Source organism: Cetorhinus maximus, chromosome 19, assembly GCF_964194155.1.
Source record: "Cetorhinus maximus chromosome 19, sCetMax3.hap1.1, whole genome shotgun sequence".
Taxonomy (NCBI): Eukaryota; Metazoa; Chordata; class Chondrichthyes; order Lamniformes; family Cetorhinidae; genus Cetorhinus; species Cetorhinus maximus.
Window position 1 is genome coordinate 36,626,424 of NC_135897.1, and position 21,559 is coordinate 36,647,982.

Here is a 21,559-nt window from a genome sequence, read left to right on the forward strand (position 1 = left end):
GACTCGAAACGTCAACTTTGTTCTCCGCCGATGCTGCCAGACCCGCTGAGTTTTTCCAGGTATTTCTGTTTTTGTTTTGGATTTACAGCATCCGCAGTTCTTTGTTTTTATCAAGTAGAATGGAAACCTCTCAATCCGACAACCTCCTTATCTCAAATGGTGTTGAACAAGTATGTCCTGGCACCAACCCTTTTCTTCATTTGCTTTGGTATGATGCTTCAAGAGGCAAAGGCAGGTTTAACAGAGGGCATAGACGTCCTCTTCCAAACAGACAGCAGTCTATTTAACCTGCAATAACTATTAGAACATTCCAAAACCACAGAGGAATTTAGTGTGGAGCTTCTGTTTGCTGACAATTGCACCTTCTGGCACACACGGAGGAGGCAATGCAGCTCATTGCTAACTGTTTCTCTAAGGCTGCGAATGTCTTTGGTCTTACTATTATTAGCCTGAAAAGAAATAGAGATACCGTGCCAACCGTTACCAATAGGAAATTACAATCCACCACAGATCAGCATCGACATCCATCAACCTCAATGCAGTAGAACAGTTTACCCATCTAGTTAGAATGAATTCAAATGATATCACTGTCCACAAGGATGTAGATAATTGACTGTCGAAGGCCAACAAGCTCCCTTGGTCGCCACTTGAAGAGTGGCTACCAAAACCCAAGTACACAGGTTGTACTCACTGCTCTCGCATGGATTAGAGTCATGGATTCCATATAGCAAACCAATGTGACTGCTGGAGTGCTTCCCATCAACACATCCTTTGACCCGTCATGATCTTCAGTTGGCAGGGCCACATCACAAACAATTAAGTCCTCACCAGCCCAGCATTGAGTGCATTCTCTTGCAATGCTAACTGCACTGGACAGGACATGCATTACACATGGTGGATTCCAGAATGTCAAAAGAAGTAACTCTATGATGAACTATGCCCTGGTAAGTGAGACTGGGGTTCACACTGCAAATACTTCAAAGGCCAGCTGAAAAGACAGCACTCTCTGGCAGACATCGACCAACAAGTGTGGGAGCAGGAGGCTGCTGTAACCTTTAGGAAAAATAAACACATTCCTTAGTCTGTTTATAACTAGCTAGATAAACAAGGCTAAGATCCCTTTGAAATCCAAATCTCTTCATTTATCTAAAAATGCCAATTCCCTTCATACCTTTACATGCTAAGCTAGTATCCATGTTTACTCAGCATGTCAAGCCCCTAGCTTCTTTTGATGATTTCAAACTTGCAGTCCAATTGACTCTAAATGTAATTAAATTACATACAGATCCAACTATACTTACCCCCATAAACCTACTTCACAGCTGGCACATAACAAGGAAATTAGCAGGCTGCCTGCATCACAACTGGATGCAGATTAATCTCCATGATCCAGCACCATTTCAGGGTCTATTGAATTTAGCCCCACATAACTTTAAATTTAAGTTTAAGGAGTCAAGTAGCTTTAGATTAAACCATGTGATGAAAGTATAATAATTTCCATAACATTTTTCTAGTTTATTGTGAAGTAGGTTTATGGGGGTAAGTATAGTTGGGTCTTTATGTGATTTAATTACATTTAGAGTCAATTGGACTGCAAGTTTGAAATCAAAAGAAGCTAGGGGCTTGACATGCTGATACTAGCTTAGCATGTAAAGGTATGAAGGGAATTTTTAGATAAATGAAGAGATTTGGATTTCAAAGGGATCTTAGCCTTGTTTATCTAGCTAGTTATAAACAGACTAAGGGATGTGTTTATTTTTCCTAAAGGTTACTGACAATATTGGCAACATGAAAGTTTTTATATTATGAGGAAGATATGGTTTCAAAGACACATGGAACAATAGAATTTACATATTAAAAAGAAACATATATAACAAGGAGAATGAAAGGCTGTATGTTAGAAGGCCATGTAAGATCTAACAGAAGTGTGTGAAATGGCCTTAATGAAGCCTCCAGCATTTGTGCACAAGTCTGCTATACAACAAAACTGAAGTTGGGGAAAAGCCATTTGTATTTCCACTGTCAAGTGGGTATTGTGTTAACTTTTTGGTTCTGTTTTTAAATCCAAAAATCTATTCTGGACTGTTGCCTTAAAGGGAATGTAACTTTGGGGGGAGGTCAGGTTAATTAGGAATTTTAGGAGTTATTATAGTAGTAATTGTAATCTTATGTATATGTTTGAAATCTTTTATATTTTGGTCATAAACATTTTAATTTTTAAAATCTCTAAAAGGTCTTGGTGGACTGATTACGTCTGAATTCAGTTTGCAAATCTCAAATACAAATTGCAGAACCATTGTGATAGCAGGACCAAGTTTCCCTTGTGGATTTGGTCACGCCTGCCACACATCATTTGTCATGTCATAACAACCAGAATAAACCAAAAAGGATGGAAATGAAAGAATTAAATCACAAACAGGTTTTCCACTATCTCAGAACTGGTTTCAATAAAAAAAAAGGTACTTTATCTTTTGGCACAAGGTTGCAAGAGGAAGAAAATTCATACATTCTAAATAGTTATGGACACGGGATGGATGGTAGGATGGTTCCCCCTTTTTCCACCTATCGACTAACCACAGACAGATTTTTTATTTTTTTTTTAAAAAAAGTGTTTTAACCCCAGGTGCAGCAATGGTTAGGAACAGACAATGACAGGTTTTTTTGAAAGTTTATAAAAAGAGAGAGGTTTATTACTCAACAGCCAGAATGCATACACAACAGCACACACTCTCAGTTGGACACAAGTGATTAAAGAGATAGCATGCACTTAGATCTTAAAAGGCTAAAAATTCATTGTTATACTTGCTTCACTGCCCCCCCCCGCCCCCCCCACCCCAAGATGAAGGCTTGGAATATTGCAGGCCTATGATTCCTTTTTGGTCCATTGAAGAAAGGAGGTAAGAGGTTTATAAAGAAGGATTCACAGTGGCTTAATGCTTGCAGCAGCAGGTTTGTCTAGTTTCACCCATGAAGGCACAAGCAAGCTCCTGCAGCAAAAACCTGATTTGGTTCTACAAATAGGTAAAAGGCCTGCCCAAATGATCTGCCTTTTGTTAGATTGCAGGCAAGGTCCTGTTTCTTTGCTGGTCTGGATCTTTTCCTCCTGCCTAAAAATGTCAAATTAAATGTCGCTCAGAGCCCTGGTTTGTCATGTGACCATAGCATGTGTTTCTCATTGTCCTCACAAATGATCTCTGACAACATGACCATTGACACACAATAATAGCATTTGAGTTTTACCCTTTTGCATTTCCTTAAATGATAATTCTTTTTTCCTCTCCACATCCATTTTTGGGAATTCCACTTGAAAGCTTAGATGTCTTCACATCATTGTGAACTAGTTTCTGTAATTATTTAAATAATAGCAACCAATAATCCAAAAGGAAAGGTTTGTTGCATTTTAATGACTTGCTCAGACAAACAGGCTAACTTCAAGGGCCTTGTGGTTCCATGTATATTGATGGAATTGAAAGGTTACCCAACCTCTCAACACCATTTTTTTCCCCAAATACAGAGGGTCCATTCTCCATTAAATGTCTGTTTTGAATTTATTCAAGTCTAGATTTTGTCATGCTCAAGCATCAAACAGTTACTTTGACACATCACCTAATATTATGTTCCACAAAACAATGTCAAAGTATTTGCAACTCACTGATCAGATTCCAGAAGGGGGTTGGGATTGTAATATTATACACTAATTTGCAATCTTATGCATCATTAACATGCAGAACTTCAGTCTTTTCACTGCCTGGCAAAGTTACTTTTCCAAAGTTCTAACAAAAAAAGTGTCTTAAATGAAGTATGCAACAAGATTTTAAACACAATCTTTGATCCTGTATACATTTTATGCTCCAGAACGACAGAGCAGTGCCAAAGAAGGCTTAAATTTGGAAATTATGCATTGGAATTTAGATATTGGACTCAAAATCAGATTTCAAAATTGGCTTTGATCATTCAAAATTCCACTGAAACCTCCAATGAACAGCATCAAAGTGCTTCTTTGCTACAAAGATATTTGGCTGACACAAGAAAAGGCAGTCCAGTAGATATGGTAGACTAAATTCACATTTTATTAAAACACTTAAAAATTTCCACCGTTTATGGCAAATGTTCTACACTTAGCCTCCAAAATTATAGGTCACACACAAATAACCTACATCTTGAACCCAGGGTTCCCATTTGGAATTAAACAAATTATCTCGAAGAGCATTTAAAAAAAAGTCTCCACACTACATTTAATTTATATTGTCCTACACTACATGCTTTCACAAGTGAGCAATGAGGCAGTAACATTCAGGTAGAGCACTAGGTTCTGCTAACATTTAAGGAAAGGTTATTGGTAATGAAAAATATTGATTTAGTACAAAGCATTCTTTCAAATCAAATTGCACAACGATCTTCAAATTAAGAAAGCAAAAGGTTTTTGCTACAATCATTCAGCGAACTCTATTCAATTCCTTGTTGCAATAAATACTAATACATGATTACTCCAGCATTTAAATCAAGGACTTTGAACGACTTTTCTCAAAAGTTATTAGAGCTGCTCAGTATTGAAAAGACCTTTGGGCAGCAACTTGCACAGCAAGGTAATTATCAAATTCAAGAATTTACATCTCAAAACATTTAACTCCAAATTGATAAGAATTTGGCCTGAAGAAAGGGTAGTCTGAATTCTTGTATAACTGCAAGTAGAGGTTTGCAGATTTATTTTCAACCCTGCCCTCCACCCCGCCCCAGTTACATGCCTTCGAAATAGTTGACAGTAATTATGTAGAAGTCCCTCCCCTCATTGACATGAATGGAGACGGTTGGTAATATTCCAAGAAATCAAACAAGAGGGTAATTACCTTAAATCATAAAAGGGTGTCGAACATTTAGAACTGTTATCTTCGAGAAGATTGAGGAACCCCAATTTAGTCATTTTCCAAACAAACAGCTTTGAGCACTTTCATGTAAAATTTCTGAATTTGATTTCAATTCCAATAGCAATACTCAGCCAAATGACACTGAATGTTTAGTGTTTCCCTCAGGTGCAATACTAAACTTAAGATTTAAAAAAAAGACATGACGATTGCATACTGTTAAAAAATACTTGAATTACAATTAAACATTCTATGTAAGGCAAAAATATATGCATGTATTATTGTAAGGCTATATCTGTTTGCATTCTTAAAGTCAGTGTTTGTACATAATAGCACTGCTTTTCATCACCAAGACACTTGAAGGCAGCAATGACTTTTCCTCCATTGATACTGGAAAACCATTTTGAACTTTATCCAATTGAAATTGGCTTCTTATGGTTTTGAAACTTGCCCAATAAAAAGGACTGTTCCTGCATAAGCAATTTAGAAGAGAAAATCAGTTAGTGTGTAAATCATACCAAGTTATCATTTTAGTTAAGCAGGTTTCAAGTGTATAGTTTGAGCATCACAAGTATTTAACATTCTCCTTTGAAATTGAAGTGCTTGTTTTGTAGACATTTAGCTTTCCCACAAACACATAAATGTCTATGATGAAAGTCTGTATAGCTTAGAACTAAAATGACCTATTCCACCACCACCCACAAGATATATTTATTTACCAGCCATTTTAAAAATTGACTTCCAGGGATTTCTGCTATTGCCTACATTAAAAACAAATCAATGGTACCTGTTGCACACCAATCTCAACACTTTTTATAGATTAATAGGTGGGCCGAATGCTATGCATTCCACTCACCCTGGAACTGCCTAAACCAGTAATGCTTACAGGGACTGCTGCTGGCCTGACTACAAACAGCAGATATTTATCTCCTTTAATTTCTGTGGGGCTAGGAGTGGGGGAAAAAAAAAGCAGGATTTCACAACCACCCCCCGCCCTCATGATTACCCTTCACTCACTCCAAGTCCGTAGTTGATTGGGTCAGCAAAAGAGCTGCTAGATTTCACCTGTTCCTGAACTGGCAATTACCCACCATGGCTGACAGTATGCTACTGAGGCCAGACCACCAAGACAGTTTGAACCTCTCAGTACAGCAAACCCAAAATCAGCCCTACAGGTGTAGAAGGGTTTAGGATCCTGGAACAGATTTGAAGATAAATAATCAAGCACTGTGGAGAAAGATTTTAAATAATATGGCAGAGGGAAGAGGACGAGAGAAAAACAAAGTAGGCAAAATGGAAAGGGAAACAAGTTCCAAGTGTACACCTAATAAATAGAAAAAGTTACAGGGTAAGATGATTGACAAAAAACAGGATATATGAAGGCAATAAAATGAAAAACTGCCAAATTAAGATAATCCAAACTAGCATGTAAATCAACGGAGCTAGAATAATTGATGACAATATTAACTGAATGTATGCTGTATCCTTCAATATCTGCATATAGTACTCAAACTATAACCTAACCACAGCTGTGTATATTTATCATTAATTCTTTACTGTCACATTCTTGTTATAAAGACCACCAACTTACAACTTCAGGGAATTATGTATTTGTGTGGCTGGGTCTTCCTACACCATTCAGTGGCTTTCTATTGGAGCATACTCTCACTCCTCGTTTGTCCACCCAAAATGCATTACATATTATCAAAGATTTCAGCAGGACAATTTTAAAGTTTCTTGCCAACTCTTGCATATTTCAGCAAAATCAAATTTTTTACTCTGCACAGACATAATCAACTTTCTATCCATGCTGCTATATTCCACTGGTAACAAATGCCTTTTGAAAATCCCCAGTTAGGTGACAGTTTGAGTACTGCTTTGTAAATCTGGGCTAACCATTGTGTGGAAAGAAAAGATGTGCATAGATTCACTTGCATGTCAGTTGAGAGCTTAGTTATGTGCACAAAAAAAAATGTTCAACTTCTTCAGCTGTAGTGCAGATGGGAGTACAAAGGTTAATATGATGGAGGGCCCTATGAAGGGTCATGATAAAATGATAGATTATTTCTCTTGGTCAATGAGACAACAGGAAGGAGCAAATTTAGGATGGCCATAGCAAGAATGAAAAGGGGGGGGGGGGGTTAGCAAAATTTCTAAAGAGGGATGGTAGAATGTGGAATGGTTTGCCAGAAACAGTTGTTGAAGCAGATTCCATCACTTCATTTAAAAAAAGGTTTAAATCAAAGAGCAAAAGTGGGATTAGCCTCAGGCAAAACAAAAGAAAACTTAATGGGCTTGATGACCAGTCTTGGTGTTGTAATATTCCAATTCAGCTCAGAAATACAATACCTCTAATTATTGGATAGACAGGAGATTGTCTTAGTTCATTTTTCTTTAAATTATTGAAGGTATATTCTTAAATTCCAGCCAGGTTTGTGCAATACCTCTTTCCCATCACTGGATGTCTCAATTAACCAATGTGCTGATGCAGTTTAATGAGATTTGTGGTAAAATTATAAAGACTGCATGGAATAGGTATACAGGTGGTGCTTGTAAAGTTAATATCTTAATTTCATGATTATTTTAACACAAGTTCAGACACTGGAGGTCTCCAGATAATGGAGTTTGTTAAAGGGAATTCCAGAGATCTGGTTTTTTGTATTTGTTGATTTAATAGTGTACTACTTCTGTTGCTGTAGATCAATAAAATACTTCTCAGCAGCACTGTTTTCCTTTAGATAGCTCACATTCTTCTGCAAGATAGGAGGGGAAGGCCCAGCAGTGCTTCAATATGTCCAAGGCCACTGTTTTTAAGGGTATTCAGTGGTGTGTTATGAAGTGCAAAATGATTCCTAGAGAAAGGTGGATATTCCATGCAAGCACAGATACCACAAGACATGATTTTTGAAGGCGAAAGAGCTTACAATCTTTATCTCAAATGGAAAAAATATGGCATTGAACCCAGGCTTGATTCTGCTACAAAGATGTGCAGTTAGTTATGATGGACCATTGTGAATTCTCCCAAGTGATAACCTCCTTCAGTTAAATATAAAAATTTACTTATTGCTAGTCAACCAAGTCATAAAATACTGAGAGATAGTGACAAACTCAACATATCTTATTTAAAAAGTTATTTACCTGTAGGATTGTGGCATAAAATATAGAGGAATGGTCTGTTCACCACAAATGGAGGAGTAATCCTTAATGATTTTAGCATAAATACAGCAGCTGTAATAAAATATTATAGTAATAGTTTATTTTTAGAGTTAGTCAACCGAGATGTATTGTAAAACAGATCACAGCTCTAACCAAATCAGTTTATTTTAAATGGTTTTGCTTTGCCTTATTTTAGTGAAGGTGAAGCTCTGAAATGTAGTCAAATTCTTAGAAGTAACCTGTAACAACTTAAAACTAGCCAATAGCTGTAAGTTCATAGTTTGGCATGCAAAACTGTATTGGATTTTAAAGCTTCCAATTAAAAGTCAGTTAACTTCGATTCTCTGTGATTCAGCAAGAATTGGCAAAGACAGACAACTCCACATGCCAGGGCCATGGGTTGAAACTAATGGCATTCAGAATTTCTACAGAAAATAATGAATTCTATGGTAGGAAGTTGCCACGTAATTTTCTACGTTTAAAAAAAAAGACACGAGAGCCATGCTGCCTTTGCACCAGAACTCTGTTACATGTGCATCTCCTTAATCATTTGTGCTGCTCCAGGAGTTCCACTTGCTGAAGCATGGTTCTGCTCTCATGCAAGAAACTAGGGAACATGAATTTCTACCAGTTCTGAATGGGTGCATATTTACACCCAAAGGTTTAGGCACAACTTGTAGTTGCATTGACCTCTTGGATCACTGAAAACTTTGTATTCGTGCTCCAACATCTCAATAAACATGGATGCCCAGATTAGATAGATTCCACAGCAGTTGCATAAATAACACCGCAAAAACTGACATGCACATTTACACATTGATAGTAAAACAAGTCATCCTCAAACTTTTAGAGCTGCACCAGTACGACTACTATTTTCACATGACACAATAAGCTTATGATGGGTTGTCCAGTTTGGCTATCCGTTTGACAGCCTAGCTGCTGAGCAACAAAGTGAGGTGCCTTCTATAACAGATCCTAGTGGGCAGGTTGATGTGATGTGTTCCATGGTTTGGGATTCATGTCCACAATCACATTTCAGGTTGTCCCTCATCTTCCACTTGTGGAGCTAGTGGTTGCATCATCCATGCCGACTTGGTTGAGCACCGTTCACCGCCTCAGAGGGAGGTCAAAGCCAGGGGTGTCTGCTGTGGGTCAATGATGAGTCTCTGATTCTTTATGCTAAATGTGTCCCACAATTTTGCCCATCTGGATAGTGGGTTGATATCAATAGCATGAATTAGCTGCTGTTTCCTAGAATGGCCGGTATGATTTTAAGTGTTTACTTGGTAGGTTTATCCGCCTGGGTTTTCCTCTCGGTTGCATTTGTTCCTTTAGTGCAATTTGCCCAAAAATCAATGAATCCAGCACCAGGATTGAGGAATTAAGCCCAGATTGAGTTTGTAATCTTTTGCGCTATTTAAAAAGTTAGAAGCGGAGTCCGCCAACACCACACCCCTAGATCAAATTAATCACCCATTGGAAGTTTCTACTAATTCTGCTTGTTTGTGGGATATTTTAAGTTTTTCCTTATTTAGGTACAGACAAGTTGTAGAAACTTTCGAATATAATTTTATAAATTATAAAATTGACTTACTGTCAGATCCAATACCTAAACAGTGCAGCACTCCCACAGTACTGCATTAGAGTGTTAGCTTTGATTTTTTTTACTCAAACCCTGGGAGTGGGACTTGAGCACGAAACCTCATGACTCAAAATGCGAGTGAGTCACAGGGCAAACCATCATCTTACGAGACGGAAGGCTGCCGCTGATGACTCATACTGTGGCCTAGACACGAATTAAATGTTTAATTCGAGATACCCATTTTCAGCTATATTAATCAAGTCGCACCAAGTTGTCACTCAAAATATATCCATTTAAAACAAATTCAAAAACTGACTGCGCTGGTTCATGGCAGATTTTGCACTTGGTGACACGGGGCAGAATTTTACAGCCCCTCCCGCTGACAGGATTTTCCAGTCCCACGTAAGTTAATGGACTTTTGAACGGCTTGCCACATTTTCCGACCCTGCCCTTACCATAATGGGCCATAAAATTCCGCTCATGTAAATGAACTTGAGTGGAAATTTGAGTGAAAAAGAAACACTTCTCAAAACTAGTCTATTTTCAGGTGCAATTTGTACATGAATCACCAATTACACCAGAACAGAAACTTTACCCCAACAGTCTGTTCTGGCAACACCTGTTAACTGTCTCAACTGCTACTTCATGTTTGTGCAACACATGCTTTGTAATCATTACTTGAAACAAAACAGTCCAATATCCAGTTCACTGTAGTTGAGTGATGTTCTCTTTTAGTGCATTAAGCATTCTCTGTAGTGTTATAAATAATACATGAAAAACACTTTACTTCCTATGGTTAAAATTCAAAGTGCTGTCAGACTTGCCTGTTGCTGCAGAAGCTTTAGTTCCATCTTCAGTCACTTCAATTTTAGCCCTTTGTAGTACCTGTGAAACATACAGTTCACCAGATCCTGCAACATATTATTGAAGGCAGTTTTAAAAAAATTTACACTTCAAAAATATTTCTTGAAAGTTCTCTGACAAAAGATTCAATTACTTACTGCTAATTTTTCCAAAATTTGCCTTAGTTTGATCGAACATATCAGTGATTCCAAGAGCTGAAAGCGGTTTCTCCAGGTTGGTTTCTGCCTCAGCAGTGAATCTACAATATATGAAGCTTTCAGTTAAAAAAAATACCCACAAACAAATTTACCAATAAATTAGTTTGTCTACAGCAAGTTAATTTATTATTGAAGTGAAGTGGCAGCCAGAATAAAAATCTTTAGACAGACATCTAATTTACATACACAACTTATCATGTAGTGCACAAAGTGCTTCTGTTAGTTAAACCAATATTATACTCCGAATGGATGGCAGGCTTCAAAGACAGAAGCATTAGAACTAGAACGTGACTATTTCCATCTGACGTACATGTTTCAAGAGCAAATACTTCACACTTACCTAGGTAAGGCAATATCAAGTTCCTTTTCTCTCATGATTGCCTTCCAGCTGTTTATAGATTGTACATTCATGTGAGGAATTATTTCAGAGAGTTGGATATTAATATCCACTGGAACAACAACAAACATACTGATAGTGCCTCCATGGTATGGCAGCTCAAGGATATAATAGTTCACATTAGTAGGTGTGGTGGCCATACCTGCAAAGCAAAATCAAAATAGCATGTCCAAATAGTTTAAAGATAAATCTCTTGTACAAGGGATTCTGATGTTCAAAACCTGGTTTGCCAAAGCTAGCGTGAACTATAATCTCGCATATTATGAAAACAAGAGAGATCAAATTAAAATACTATTGACCACCAACTCCATTCAATTCATAGACAGTGACAGACAGAATGAGCGGTACTGATTTTAATGCAATAATCAGCAGCATTCAAGCTACCAAAATAAACAGATCAACTCTTTAATATTATGATGTTCATGGGGATGGGTTTATACCTTTTCACAAATCATGTCATTATCCTAGATACCAGTCACTACCGTTCTTGTTAAAGTATAATAGTATTTGCAGTGAATAATTAAGCTACTCAGATTTGCAGAGATAAAGAATGGATCAAAAGTAAAATATCGACAATGCAAAAATTTACATCTCCAGTCCCCTTGCTCAGCTCGTTGTAACAGTTAGTTACTGATCAGAAAATATCTCAAGGTTCAATTGCTGATCTCTGCTGAACCAGCTGCTCTTTGTCTAGGTGGCAGCAAGGCCACCAAAGCGGCCTTGGGCCTCAGAATTAGGAAGAGGAATAATGTCATAGCTCCACAACATCAATATACTAAAATACAGATTTCAAACATCTTACACCCAAACTTTCAGACATTAATTCCCTCAGCAACCATTTTTCATCCGCTCAGCACTTCAGCCAGGAACCAGTGTCCCAGTACTATTGAGGTACGAAGTAACACTTAGTATTTGCGTTTTCAGAAAATATCCACAAGATGATATGACCTAATATACAACTTAGCAATTTGATACTGAAAAGCACACTTTTTAAAATCAGGAATACAGCAGAATACAAGAATGAAGCCATGCCACACTCTGGCACACTTTGCTGCTTCAACATACTATATACTGCATTCACCTATCCAGTATCCACCCAATCAAGCTAAAGGCAGGTATTCTAATGATGCCACACTTACCAAAATTGAAGGTTGATTTTTGGGACATCATAGGAACTTGATACACATTTCCATCAGCTGCATAGAAATCCCTGTTGCGAGTATTTTTTGGTAGAAACCGAGACTTCCACAAACCCTTGAAAAAAATAGCATTGACCACCACTAGCCTCGTGGCTTCACTGAGAATTGCCGGAGAAATTAGATTTGTAATCATACCTAAGAAACAGGCCAAATTTTAACACTTCAATAAAACAGGGAATTAATTCTATACCTTGCCTTCCCTTTAGTACAATTAAATGATCTTAAATAACATGCTTTGGTGGCAAACAAACTACAAAGAGCATGTCAAGATGCAAGTACCAAGTGAGATTTACTCATTATCTGGAAGAAAAGTCCAGGAAATACTTTTCATTACTTTACATTCAAATCCAACACAGCTGAATGCAAACCAGTTTGGAAAACACAGCATTAAAGATAGCACAATTATAACAATAATATAACCACTAAAACAAAACCAGATACACTAATATTATTTCATATCTGACATGCAGACACCCAAGAATTGGACAAATAATTTATCATTGCAGTTCATTAAAGTTAAAATCCAATACTAAGTTTAAAATCCCAAAATATGAACATTAGTATGAATTTACATACAGATACCACTGGTAACTTTCATTTTAAAAAATAAAAAAAGCATCCAGGAAAATCAATTGCTTTCTCACTATCCCTCATCCCCCGGCCCAAAGAAACGTTAGCAGATTAAGCTGCTGATCTCTCCTCTTCATATTGATGGATGATGTACCTCTGGTTTGATTGTTAGTCCACTGGTTGATTGTAGCTGCAGCTTCCACAGGATTTTCATAACTCAAACTTCTCAATGCAGCTTGATACACGTCTTTAGTCTTTCTAATAAAAGGTTGCTCCATTGCAAAATTATTAGGTGCAAATAATCCATTGGCAATAGTTACTATATCCTGATTTCTGCTCTCAGTTAAAGACTTGTGTATTCTTTTGAGCTTTCTGTAAATACCTATAAGGAATCAATCAATATAGAAAGTAGCTTATTTAGAAACAGACTTCTGTTCTACATACATTATCTAATGATACACAATTCATAACATCAGAGGTACTTGGGTATAAAAGATGAACTCCCCAAAGATCTAATATAAATGTCCAAAATGTTTCATTACTTAAATTATATATAGAAACATTTTTAGAATTCAAATAGTGTATCTAATATGTGATCTACTAAAATTTATATGATATTAGAATTGCTACGCAATGAATAGGTTATGATAATAGGTAATATCTTCTAGACATGTGAACTGAATTAATTAACACTACAAAAGGAACTATTTTGTCTAGTGATTCAGAATATTTTACATGTTGATTTACTAGTTGGAGGATTAAGTTGGTCAGGGTCCTGATTTCCAAGTCATTGTCAAAAGGTAGCGTTTGTGCTCATAAAGATTGAAGTTGCATTAAAAGAATTCAGTTATTTTTTTGGAAAATTAAATGCAAAAACACTGCAGCATTTTAGTTTTGAGAGAATATATCCAGAGACCCACAGGAACACAGTCAAGCTTGGTGACTGGATGAAACACAACAGCTCCTTATTTGCTTTTTGCATTGGAACTGCAACCGGTATCTTTTAAACAGCATATAACCAATATAATGTCTTTTGGAGTTTTAAGTCAGATTCTGGTGATGGGGTCCCAAGTCTCATGGGCAGGATGACGAACAATCTTCTCCAGAACCATAATTTCAAGGCACTACCTGGAAAATGTGTTAGCGTTCATGGATGGCTTGCAAAATCAGCAATTATATATGCTTGAATACAGTGAAATAGACTGAAGTAACTATGGCAATGAGAACCAACTGCCCAAAGTAGAGGACAAATTGGCATCAGTTTTTTTTGCCACTATGGTGCAAATTACAAAATCTCATTTAAAATGAACTGGGAAAAGGAATTTTTTTTTTTTTTTAAAAAGTTAATATAAAAAAGTCAAAAAGCTTATAAAAGTTTACACAAACCATAGGAGTTGTATTTCAGAGCAGAGCTCAATTGCTGTTTTGTTCTTGCACCTGCACCTAGCTGCAGCATTCCAAGTACAGATGCAATTCCATGTGGAGACATGATAATGTTTTCTGTTGGTTTAGAATTAGCAACATGATTGAAAATCTTCATCCCCAGGTCTGACCCAAGTTCTGATACTCGAGTGTTCTTCCACTGACAATCAATAGATTTTATAAACACACAGAGGAGGATCAAGATGCCTACTTTTCCCATTGCGATTCCAATACTAAATCAGATAGGAATCTGCAAGATAAAAACAAAAACATTTAGTCTGTAAACCACATTGGAAAAATAAAAATAGTGAACTTTGATGTCTTCAAAGCCTTAATATTGGATCACTGTTCAGCTTCTATTGGGCAAAGAGCTAGGAAAGTGGCTATATTATTTCAGTTTTTAAAAAGGTCCATCAAAATACATCTCGAGCATCTGATTGCGTTAAAACCTGAAGACTCGAGACCCTTCTCTAAAACTGATCAAATCAGTAAAAGCACCACAAACAACTTATGCAATTACATGATTGGAAATTCAAGTTCAACATTGGGACAGATAATGGCCATCATTATCCTCAAATGATTTTGGTGTCCCACTTAAGCATTCTTGTAACTTACTGACTGGAAATCTTGTCAAAGCTCAAATATCAACTGCATGGACTTTTCAATCTATTGTCTAATCTACATCATAGGACATACCTTACTACACAAAACACACAAGGGCCAGATTGATGAGCTGCTCGCAGCAAAATCAGGCCAGGAGCTTTCCTGCGAGCTCCATGCCCAACATTACTTCTGGTGAAAAAAATCCCAGAAGTGATCTCAAATGTTCAATATGTCCACCCCAAAATGGATTTGTAAAAATATAATTGGACAGAAGTTACAAGAATATTTAACATATGCACTTCAACATTAATCATATTGTTCCTTGTGCCCAAAGAGTCACCTTCCATTGTGCAACTGGTCTTTCGACTAATTGCAAGTGACACGGTAGGAAAGATGGACAAACAGGGTGGTGAGCGAAAAATTATTGATAGAGTGTGAAAATGTCATGCTGCACTGTGGCAGGCTGTAGGGAAGAGATATTAATGTATATAATGTTATTGGAAATTATTTTGTTTAAAATATAGGTTTAGTCTGTGTGTGTTATTTGGATTAAAGCCAGCTAGTCTGGGTGCTTTGATGTATAGTAGTTTTTGAGATGTAAACAGAGGTAGAGGGTACATTTGCATTTTGTTGAATAGAGCATTCAAGAGTGGGAGTGCAATCTTGCACTTAGCTAGGAGACACCAATCAATGTTTATATTACTAATAAAACTGGTACTATGAAAGGGGTTCAAAGGGCCTGGTGATACAATGGAAAATTTACATTCAAAGGGGAAGGCTGGGTATAACAGAAAGGAGTTGTGCCTGCAGGTCAGAGGCATGTAAGATCTAAGCCTGTAAGCCTACAACTGTTTGCAAAGGAACCAAATCGAAAGGAACCTCATTTTGAATTCGTAAGGTGAAAAATGCTTTGCCTGGTGTCTGGTTAAGTCTATTGGTTATTGTTGCCTTAGTGGAGATTAATTTGGGAATCTGTTAAAAGTTATGATAGCAGTAATTTGTAGCCACGTGTATGTGTTTCATTTGTTGTAACTTGATAAATGTTTCATTTAGTTTGATATAAAAAATTCTCGAGAGCTGGTGGTCTTATTCCTGAATTTAGAGCTGCAACTCAAAAACATTCAATTGAAAATATAGGTTATGATAGTTGTTTAAAGTTTTCCTCTGGAATTTTAAATAACCTAGCCTTTACAAACTGCTGTGTCATAACATAGGCGCCACACACATTTCCCTCCAACAATCCAAGTAGACTGCCTGGTGAGAGAAACACAACCGGAACCCATCTAAATTATTCCTATGACTCCCCCTTGAAAAATTGACAAGTGAGTCAGGAGCACAGACATAGCAAAGTTCTAGCACCATTGCAGCAAAATAAAAAAGTCTACCAAGTATTTCAACATAAAATAAGTCATCAATTAAATCCAAATGTCAAAGGCCTGGAAGCAATTTGCTTCATGGCCCATGTTGTTTGTTACTTTCTACAACAAACCCATGATAAAATTAATGTATACCAATTTTATTTCACACAGTATCAGAATGCTTTGCCTGCTATAGTCTTTTACAGATTACATAGCACAATAGGCAAGTTTAATGCATTATTTTCTACAACTATCGGCCAATTTCAGTAATATGCACACATTTGACCAGAGGAGATAGAAGCAAAAGCAAATTTGTTTATTAGCTTTCATTTACCAGACCATCTTCCACAAGGTTGTGAACCAGCAAACATCAATTTAAAGGTGAATGGCAAAAGAGTCAAAGGCAACAAGAAAAAGTTTTTTTTTTAAAAAAAACCTAGTAAGTGGTTAGGACTTGTTAGGAATGCACTGCCTGAGGGGGTAGTGGAGGCTGTTTTAATTGTGGCATCCAAAAAATTGGGTAAGCACCTGAAGAGAAAAAAAATGGGCTGTAGGGAAAGGGTGCTGGAGTGGGACTAGCCAGGTTGCTCTTAGAGAGCTGGCACTGACACCTAGGACCAAATGGCTTCCTCCTGCGTTGTAACCATTCCATGATACTTTGATCCAATCAGCAACAACTTCTTCCTTTCCCTCTACTTTCCTCAGGGACCATTCCCTCTACAATAACCTTGTTTAGGCTCCACCCTCCTTGATTCCAGGTGCAACAGTTGTTCTTTCAAACACTTCAGCACCATTGTTCAGGATTTTAAAATCTCTTGCCTGCGAGTGAGCAAAGTTTGTCTAAATCCACCAATCCACTGTATACTCATCATGCTTCATCTGTGTATTCAGGTTAGGTTATCGCTTTGATGAAACATACAAGATTCTGAGGGAGCTTGACAGGGTAGACATGGAGAAGATGTTTCCATTAGTGGGGGAATCTCAAACTAGGGGACATAGTTACAGAATAAGGGGGCACTCATTTAAAACTGAGATGCGAAGGAATTTCTTCTCAGAAGAACATGTGGAATTCTCTACCCGAGAGAGTTGTGGAGGCTAGATCACAAAACTATTTAAAGAGGATAGATTGTTTAGGCCAGCCTTATTGCCTATCCCTAACTGCCTTTGTCCAGAAGGCATTAAGATTCAACCACATTGCTGTGGGTCTGGAGTCACATTTAAGCCAGACCAGGAAAGAACAGCAGATTTCCTTCCCTAAAGGACATTAATGAGCTAGATGACAGTCAACAATGGTTTCATGATCATCATTAGACTTTTAATTCTAGGTCTTTATTGAATTCAAATTCCACTATCTGCCATGGCAGGACTCGAACCCAGGTCCTCAGAGCATTACCCTGAGTCACTGGATTACTAGTCCAGCAACAATACCACTATGCCATCATCTCCCTGAAATATCAAGGAGTTAAGGGTTATGAGGAGCTGGCACAAAAGAGGAGTTCCAACCTGGGGGTTATATGATCTTATTGAATGGCAGGGCAGGCTTGAGGGGCCAAATGGCCTACTCATGCTCCTATTTCTTACGTTCTTATGTAAGATCTAAACTCCATCTGCAAATTCTTTCCTATTGCAAATCATTTTAACTTGTGCTCTGGCCTCTGTCTTTGATCTCTTACACTGTCCCAGCTAAGCTCAATGTAAATTCAGGAACTGTATCTCACCTTTCTTTTGCAAATTCCCCAGTCTTCTAGCCTGGGCAATGACTTTAACAATTTCAGGTCTTTGGTATAGCATCCATTTTCTTTATAGCAGAAAATGATGTTGATATGGGGCGGGGGTAGGGACTGACAAATTTAGTGTTTGCATTTATTTCAGACTGATATTAGTATAGACATTATTTAGCATTTTTGGGGTTTCCATGAGACTTTAATTGAAATTATGACAGATCATAGGGACAACACATTTCCTGTGTGCTTCCTTCAATTCATTTCTCACCTTTTTCTCGAGGTTGGTGTTTCATGATTTTTGCTATTTAAATGTTGTTTTCTTTAATGCTTCTCTCTCCCCACCCCACAATTGCCTGACACGGATGATCATATTATCACAATCTCCTGCCTTCCTTTTAAGTGGGTTACACATCACTCAACTTGCTCCGTGTGTTGGAGCACACTCCACCCCACTCCTTGCCTCTTCCATGCATATAAAAAAAAATCAGATTTATCTTTCGGGTTTCAGTTTTGAAAAATATTTATGCTTGAAAGTACTGAAACGGAATGACTTACTTATCCGTTGCTGTTGAAAACCAGGCGGCCTACTGAAAAAAAAACATTGTAAAATAAAATGCCTTTCCAATTCATCAAAGCAACAAAATGAAAGTTGTTCGTATTTTTTAAAAAATGCAGACCCACCGTGCACGTTGGGGTTCTTCAAAAGATGAATGAATATCAATTACTTTTCACAGCAAAATTAAGTAAACTCGGAACAACTTGCGTTTATACAACACCTTTAACAAGAAAGGATGTCACAAAGCACTTCGCAGAAGTATAAGCAAGTTGTCACTAAATAGCCGAATTGTTCTTCAATTTGCAAATTCTACATATTGATGCACTAGAGACCAAATACCGCAGCAAGATGTAGCAGCTAAGTTTTGTTTCCAACTCATACCAGTCACTTACCTTAAGTGACTGCAGAATACAAAAAAACTTTTGCTTCTAAAACATTTTTCTTAATTCACTCAAATTATAAAAGCTATCCATACAAATTAGTTTGGTTTACCACATATATATATATATTAAACTACGGTGATTGCGAGCACTTGCGCTTGTTAAATGCAGACTTTTGCAAACGATTTAAAAGCCAGAATAAACTTCATCGTCGTAAACCGGCGAACAGGGAGAAAATATGTTTTCCCAGGACTTTTTTTCCCACAAAAGAAAACTACCTTTCACAGCGACAGGACAACCTTATAAATCCGATTCCAACTCAGGGTTACTTAAAACAACGAATTAAGCACACAAATAAATCACCGTCCTCACACCAACCACGTAAATACTTGCTAAGTAGCTAAAACAACGCCCAACTTTTCAAAACCGCATCAACTTACTTAGAAACAAGCTGGAGTTCAACTAAGTTAAATAGAGTTGTCTTTTTGTTGAAGACCAATTTGCTTCTACACGGACCGCCCTCATTCAAAGGCAGTTAACTCCAGCTAGCCAGCCTTACCGTGGAGTGGCACTTTAATAGGCTGGCCGCCTGCCTCCTCCTTGCTGCTGGCGAATGCCGAGGGTGGGCGGCTTCACAAAATCTGGAACTCCTCCTCCTTGTCAATCCGAATCCCGGCAGCAATCCCAATCCTCCAGCCCGTGTTTTAAACTGTCAGCAGTGTCCCTCCCTGCAAGGCTGTGACCCGCTGGGTCAGCTTTGCTTTGAGTGACAGGTCCACGGTGATGGGTCTTGCAATCCAAAATGGGAAGGAAATTGTCTGGTTAGGGGTAGGACACACAGGGCTCTTATGTGCAGCTGTTGTGTGGTGACCCACATAAAGAGCGTTTATGGAAAATCGCCAGTATAAAGAGTCCCAGTTCATTTGGCTCTTCCGTTAAAACATCCCACGTATGTGTTGCAAACTTAGTCCAGCGTCACATCCGACCACTGACTTTGCAAATGGCATCAACTCTGACCATGCAAGTAACGGCGTTCATGGAAAAGAATGAATTGGGATTGAAATAGTTTCACCCTTTCAAGAGGCAAACGTTTTGTCGAAATAAAATATTGACTGAAACTCGGTATTTTCCGTGCCCAACAATAATTGCTCGTATGGAAGTTTAATATTGTTTATTTTAGCTGTAGATTAATAATCCAAGACCTGCAGAATCGCATTTCACAAATTTGACTTCAACATTGCAGTTTACCAAACTACATAATGGTGAGTCATTGTTGATGTATTGGTGAATAATTTAGAGACAAACAATGCCTATCTGCAGGATAGTGTTACGTGTACATTGTCTTGGAACACATAAGTACAGATTTTTGTTTGGTATTTAATTTTCACGCATATTTCTTGGTTACAGGGATTTGGTGGCACCTTTGCAATTTGAGTTGGGATTAATTTGGGAGATAAAGAGACAGGGAGCAGAAATAAAGGATAGTTACTGTGGTGAGATGCGACAACTGATGTTCCGGCCGGATTTTCCGGTTTCCGGGATGGTCCGGTCCCGCCGAAAGTCAATGGGTTTGTGGCTGGGCTGCCGCATCGCCCACGGGCCGGAAAATCCCTGTCTTCGGTCTTCAGTTTTTCACCACACGTATCAATAACTTGGATGAAAGATAGAAGTTATATATCCAAGTTTATAGGTTACACTTAAATTGGAAAGCATAGTGAATAATGCAGATAGGGGGAGAAGGTTTCAAATGGACAGAGGAAGTGAATGGGTAACACATGGCAAATGTTGTTCATTGTGGACACGTGTGAGATCATCAAATTTGGATGCAGGCCAGGCAAATCAGAGTGAATTCTAAATGGTGAGAAACTACATATGAATTCGGAGAGAGGTAGGCTGATCAGCCTTTCAAGCCTGCTCCGCCATTCAATAAGATAATGGCTGATCTGATTTTCACACAATTGTTATAGTGTAGAAGAAGGCCATTCAGCCCATTGTGTCTGTACCGGCTCTCTGAGCATTTTAACTTAGTGCCAATCTCCTACCTTTTCCCCGTAACCCTGACATTGTTTCTATTTAAATAATCATCCAATGCCCTCTTGAATGCCTCAACTTAACCTCAGCTTCATATTACTGTCTACCCCCGATAACCTTTTATTCTCTTGCTTATTGAGAATCTATCTACCTCTGCCTTAAAGATATTTAAAGACTCAGCCTCAACCAGCTTTTGAGGAAGAGTTTCAAAGTCTCACAACCCTCTGAGAGAGAAAAAAATTCCTCATCTCTGTGCTAAATGGACAACCCCTTCTTTTGAAACAGTGACCCCGGGTCCTAAATTCTCCCACGAGAGGAAACATCCACACTCAGCCTATCAAGTCCCCTCAGGATTTTATATGTTTCAATCAAGCCACCTCTTACTCTACTAAACTCCAGTGGATACAACCTTTCCTCATAAGACAACCTCCCATTCCAGGTATTAATCTAGTAAACCTCCTCTGAACTACTTCTAATGCATTTACATCTTTCATTAAATAAGGAGACCAATACTGTACACTAGGAATTTGTGGAAGAGCAAAGAGGTTTGTGTGCCCATGTACACAAAACCAAAAGCTTGTGAACATGTACATAAGTAAACAAAAAGGTTCTTGAAATGTTGGCCTTTATCTTAAGGGGCCTGGAATTCAAACAGGAG

The 21,559-nt window shown here is 37.9% G+C and overlaps 1 protein-coding gene across 3 annotated transcripts; it reads right to left on the minus strand.

The window, feature by feature from the left end:
* Nucleotides 1–4,047: 4,047 nt before the first annotated feature.
* On the minus strand, nt 4,048–19,610 carry serpine2 (serpin peptidase inhibitor, clade E (nexin, plasminogen activator inhibitor type 1), member 2). Of its 3 annotated transcripts, XM_078563733.1 has the most exons (10): nt 19,311–19,506; nt 18,616–18,710; nt 14,214–14,499; nt 12,982–13,209; nt 12,198–12,392; nt 11,002–11,200; nt 10,602–10,702; nt 10,425–10,511; nt 8,001–8,090; nt 4,048–5,332 (listed from the first exon to the last, which is right to left on the minus strand). In XM_078563733.1, the coding sequence occupies exons 3-10, from the start codon at nt 14,467–14,469 to the stop codon at nt 5,295–5,297; spliced, it is 1,194 nt and encodes a 397-aa protein (XP_078419859.1). In that variant the 5' UTR covers nt 14,470–14,499; nt 18,616–18,710; nt 19,311–19,506; the 3' UTR covers nt 4,048–5,294. The 3 variants fall into 3 exon arrangements, with proteins under 3 accessions (XP_078419859.1, XP_078419860.1, XP_078419858.1); XM_078563734.1 differs by lacking the exon at nt 18,616–18,710 and having other exon boundaries at nt 19,430–19,610; XM_078563732.1 differs by lacking the exon at nt 18,616–18,710.
* Between the last annotated feature and the right edge of the window lie 1,949 nt (nt 19,611–21,559).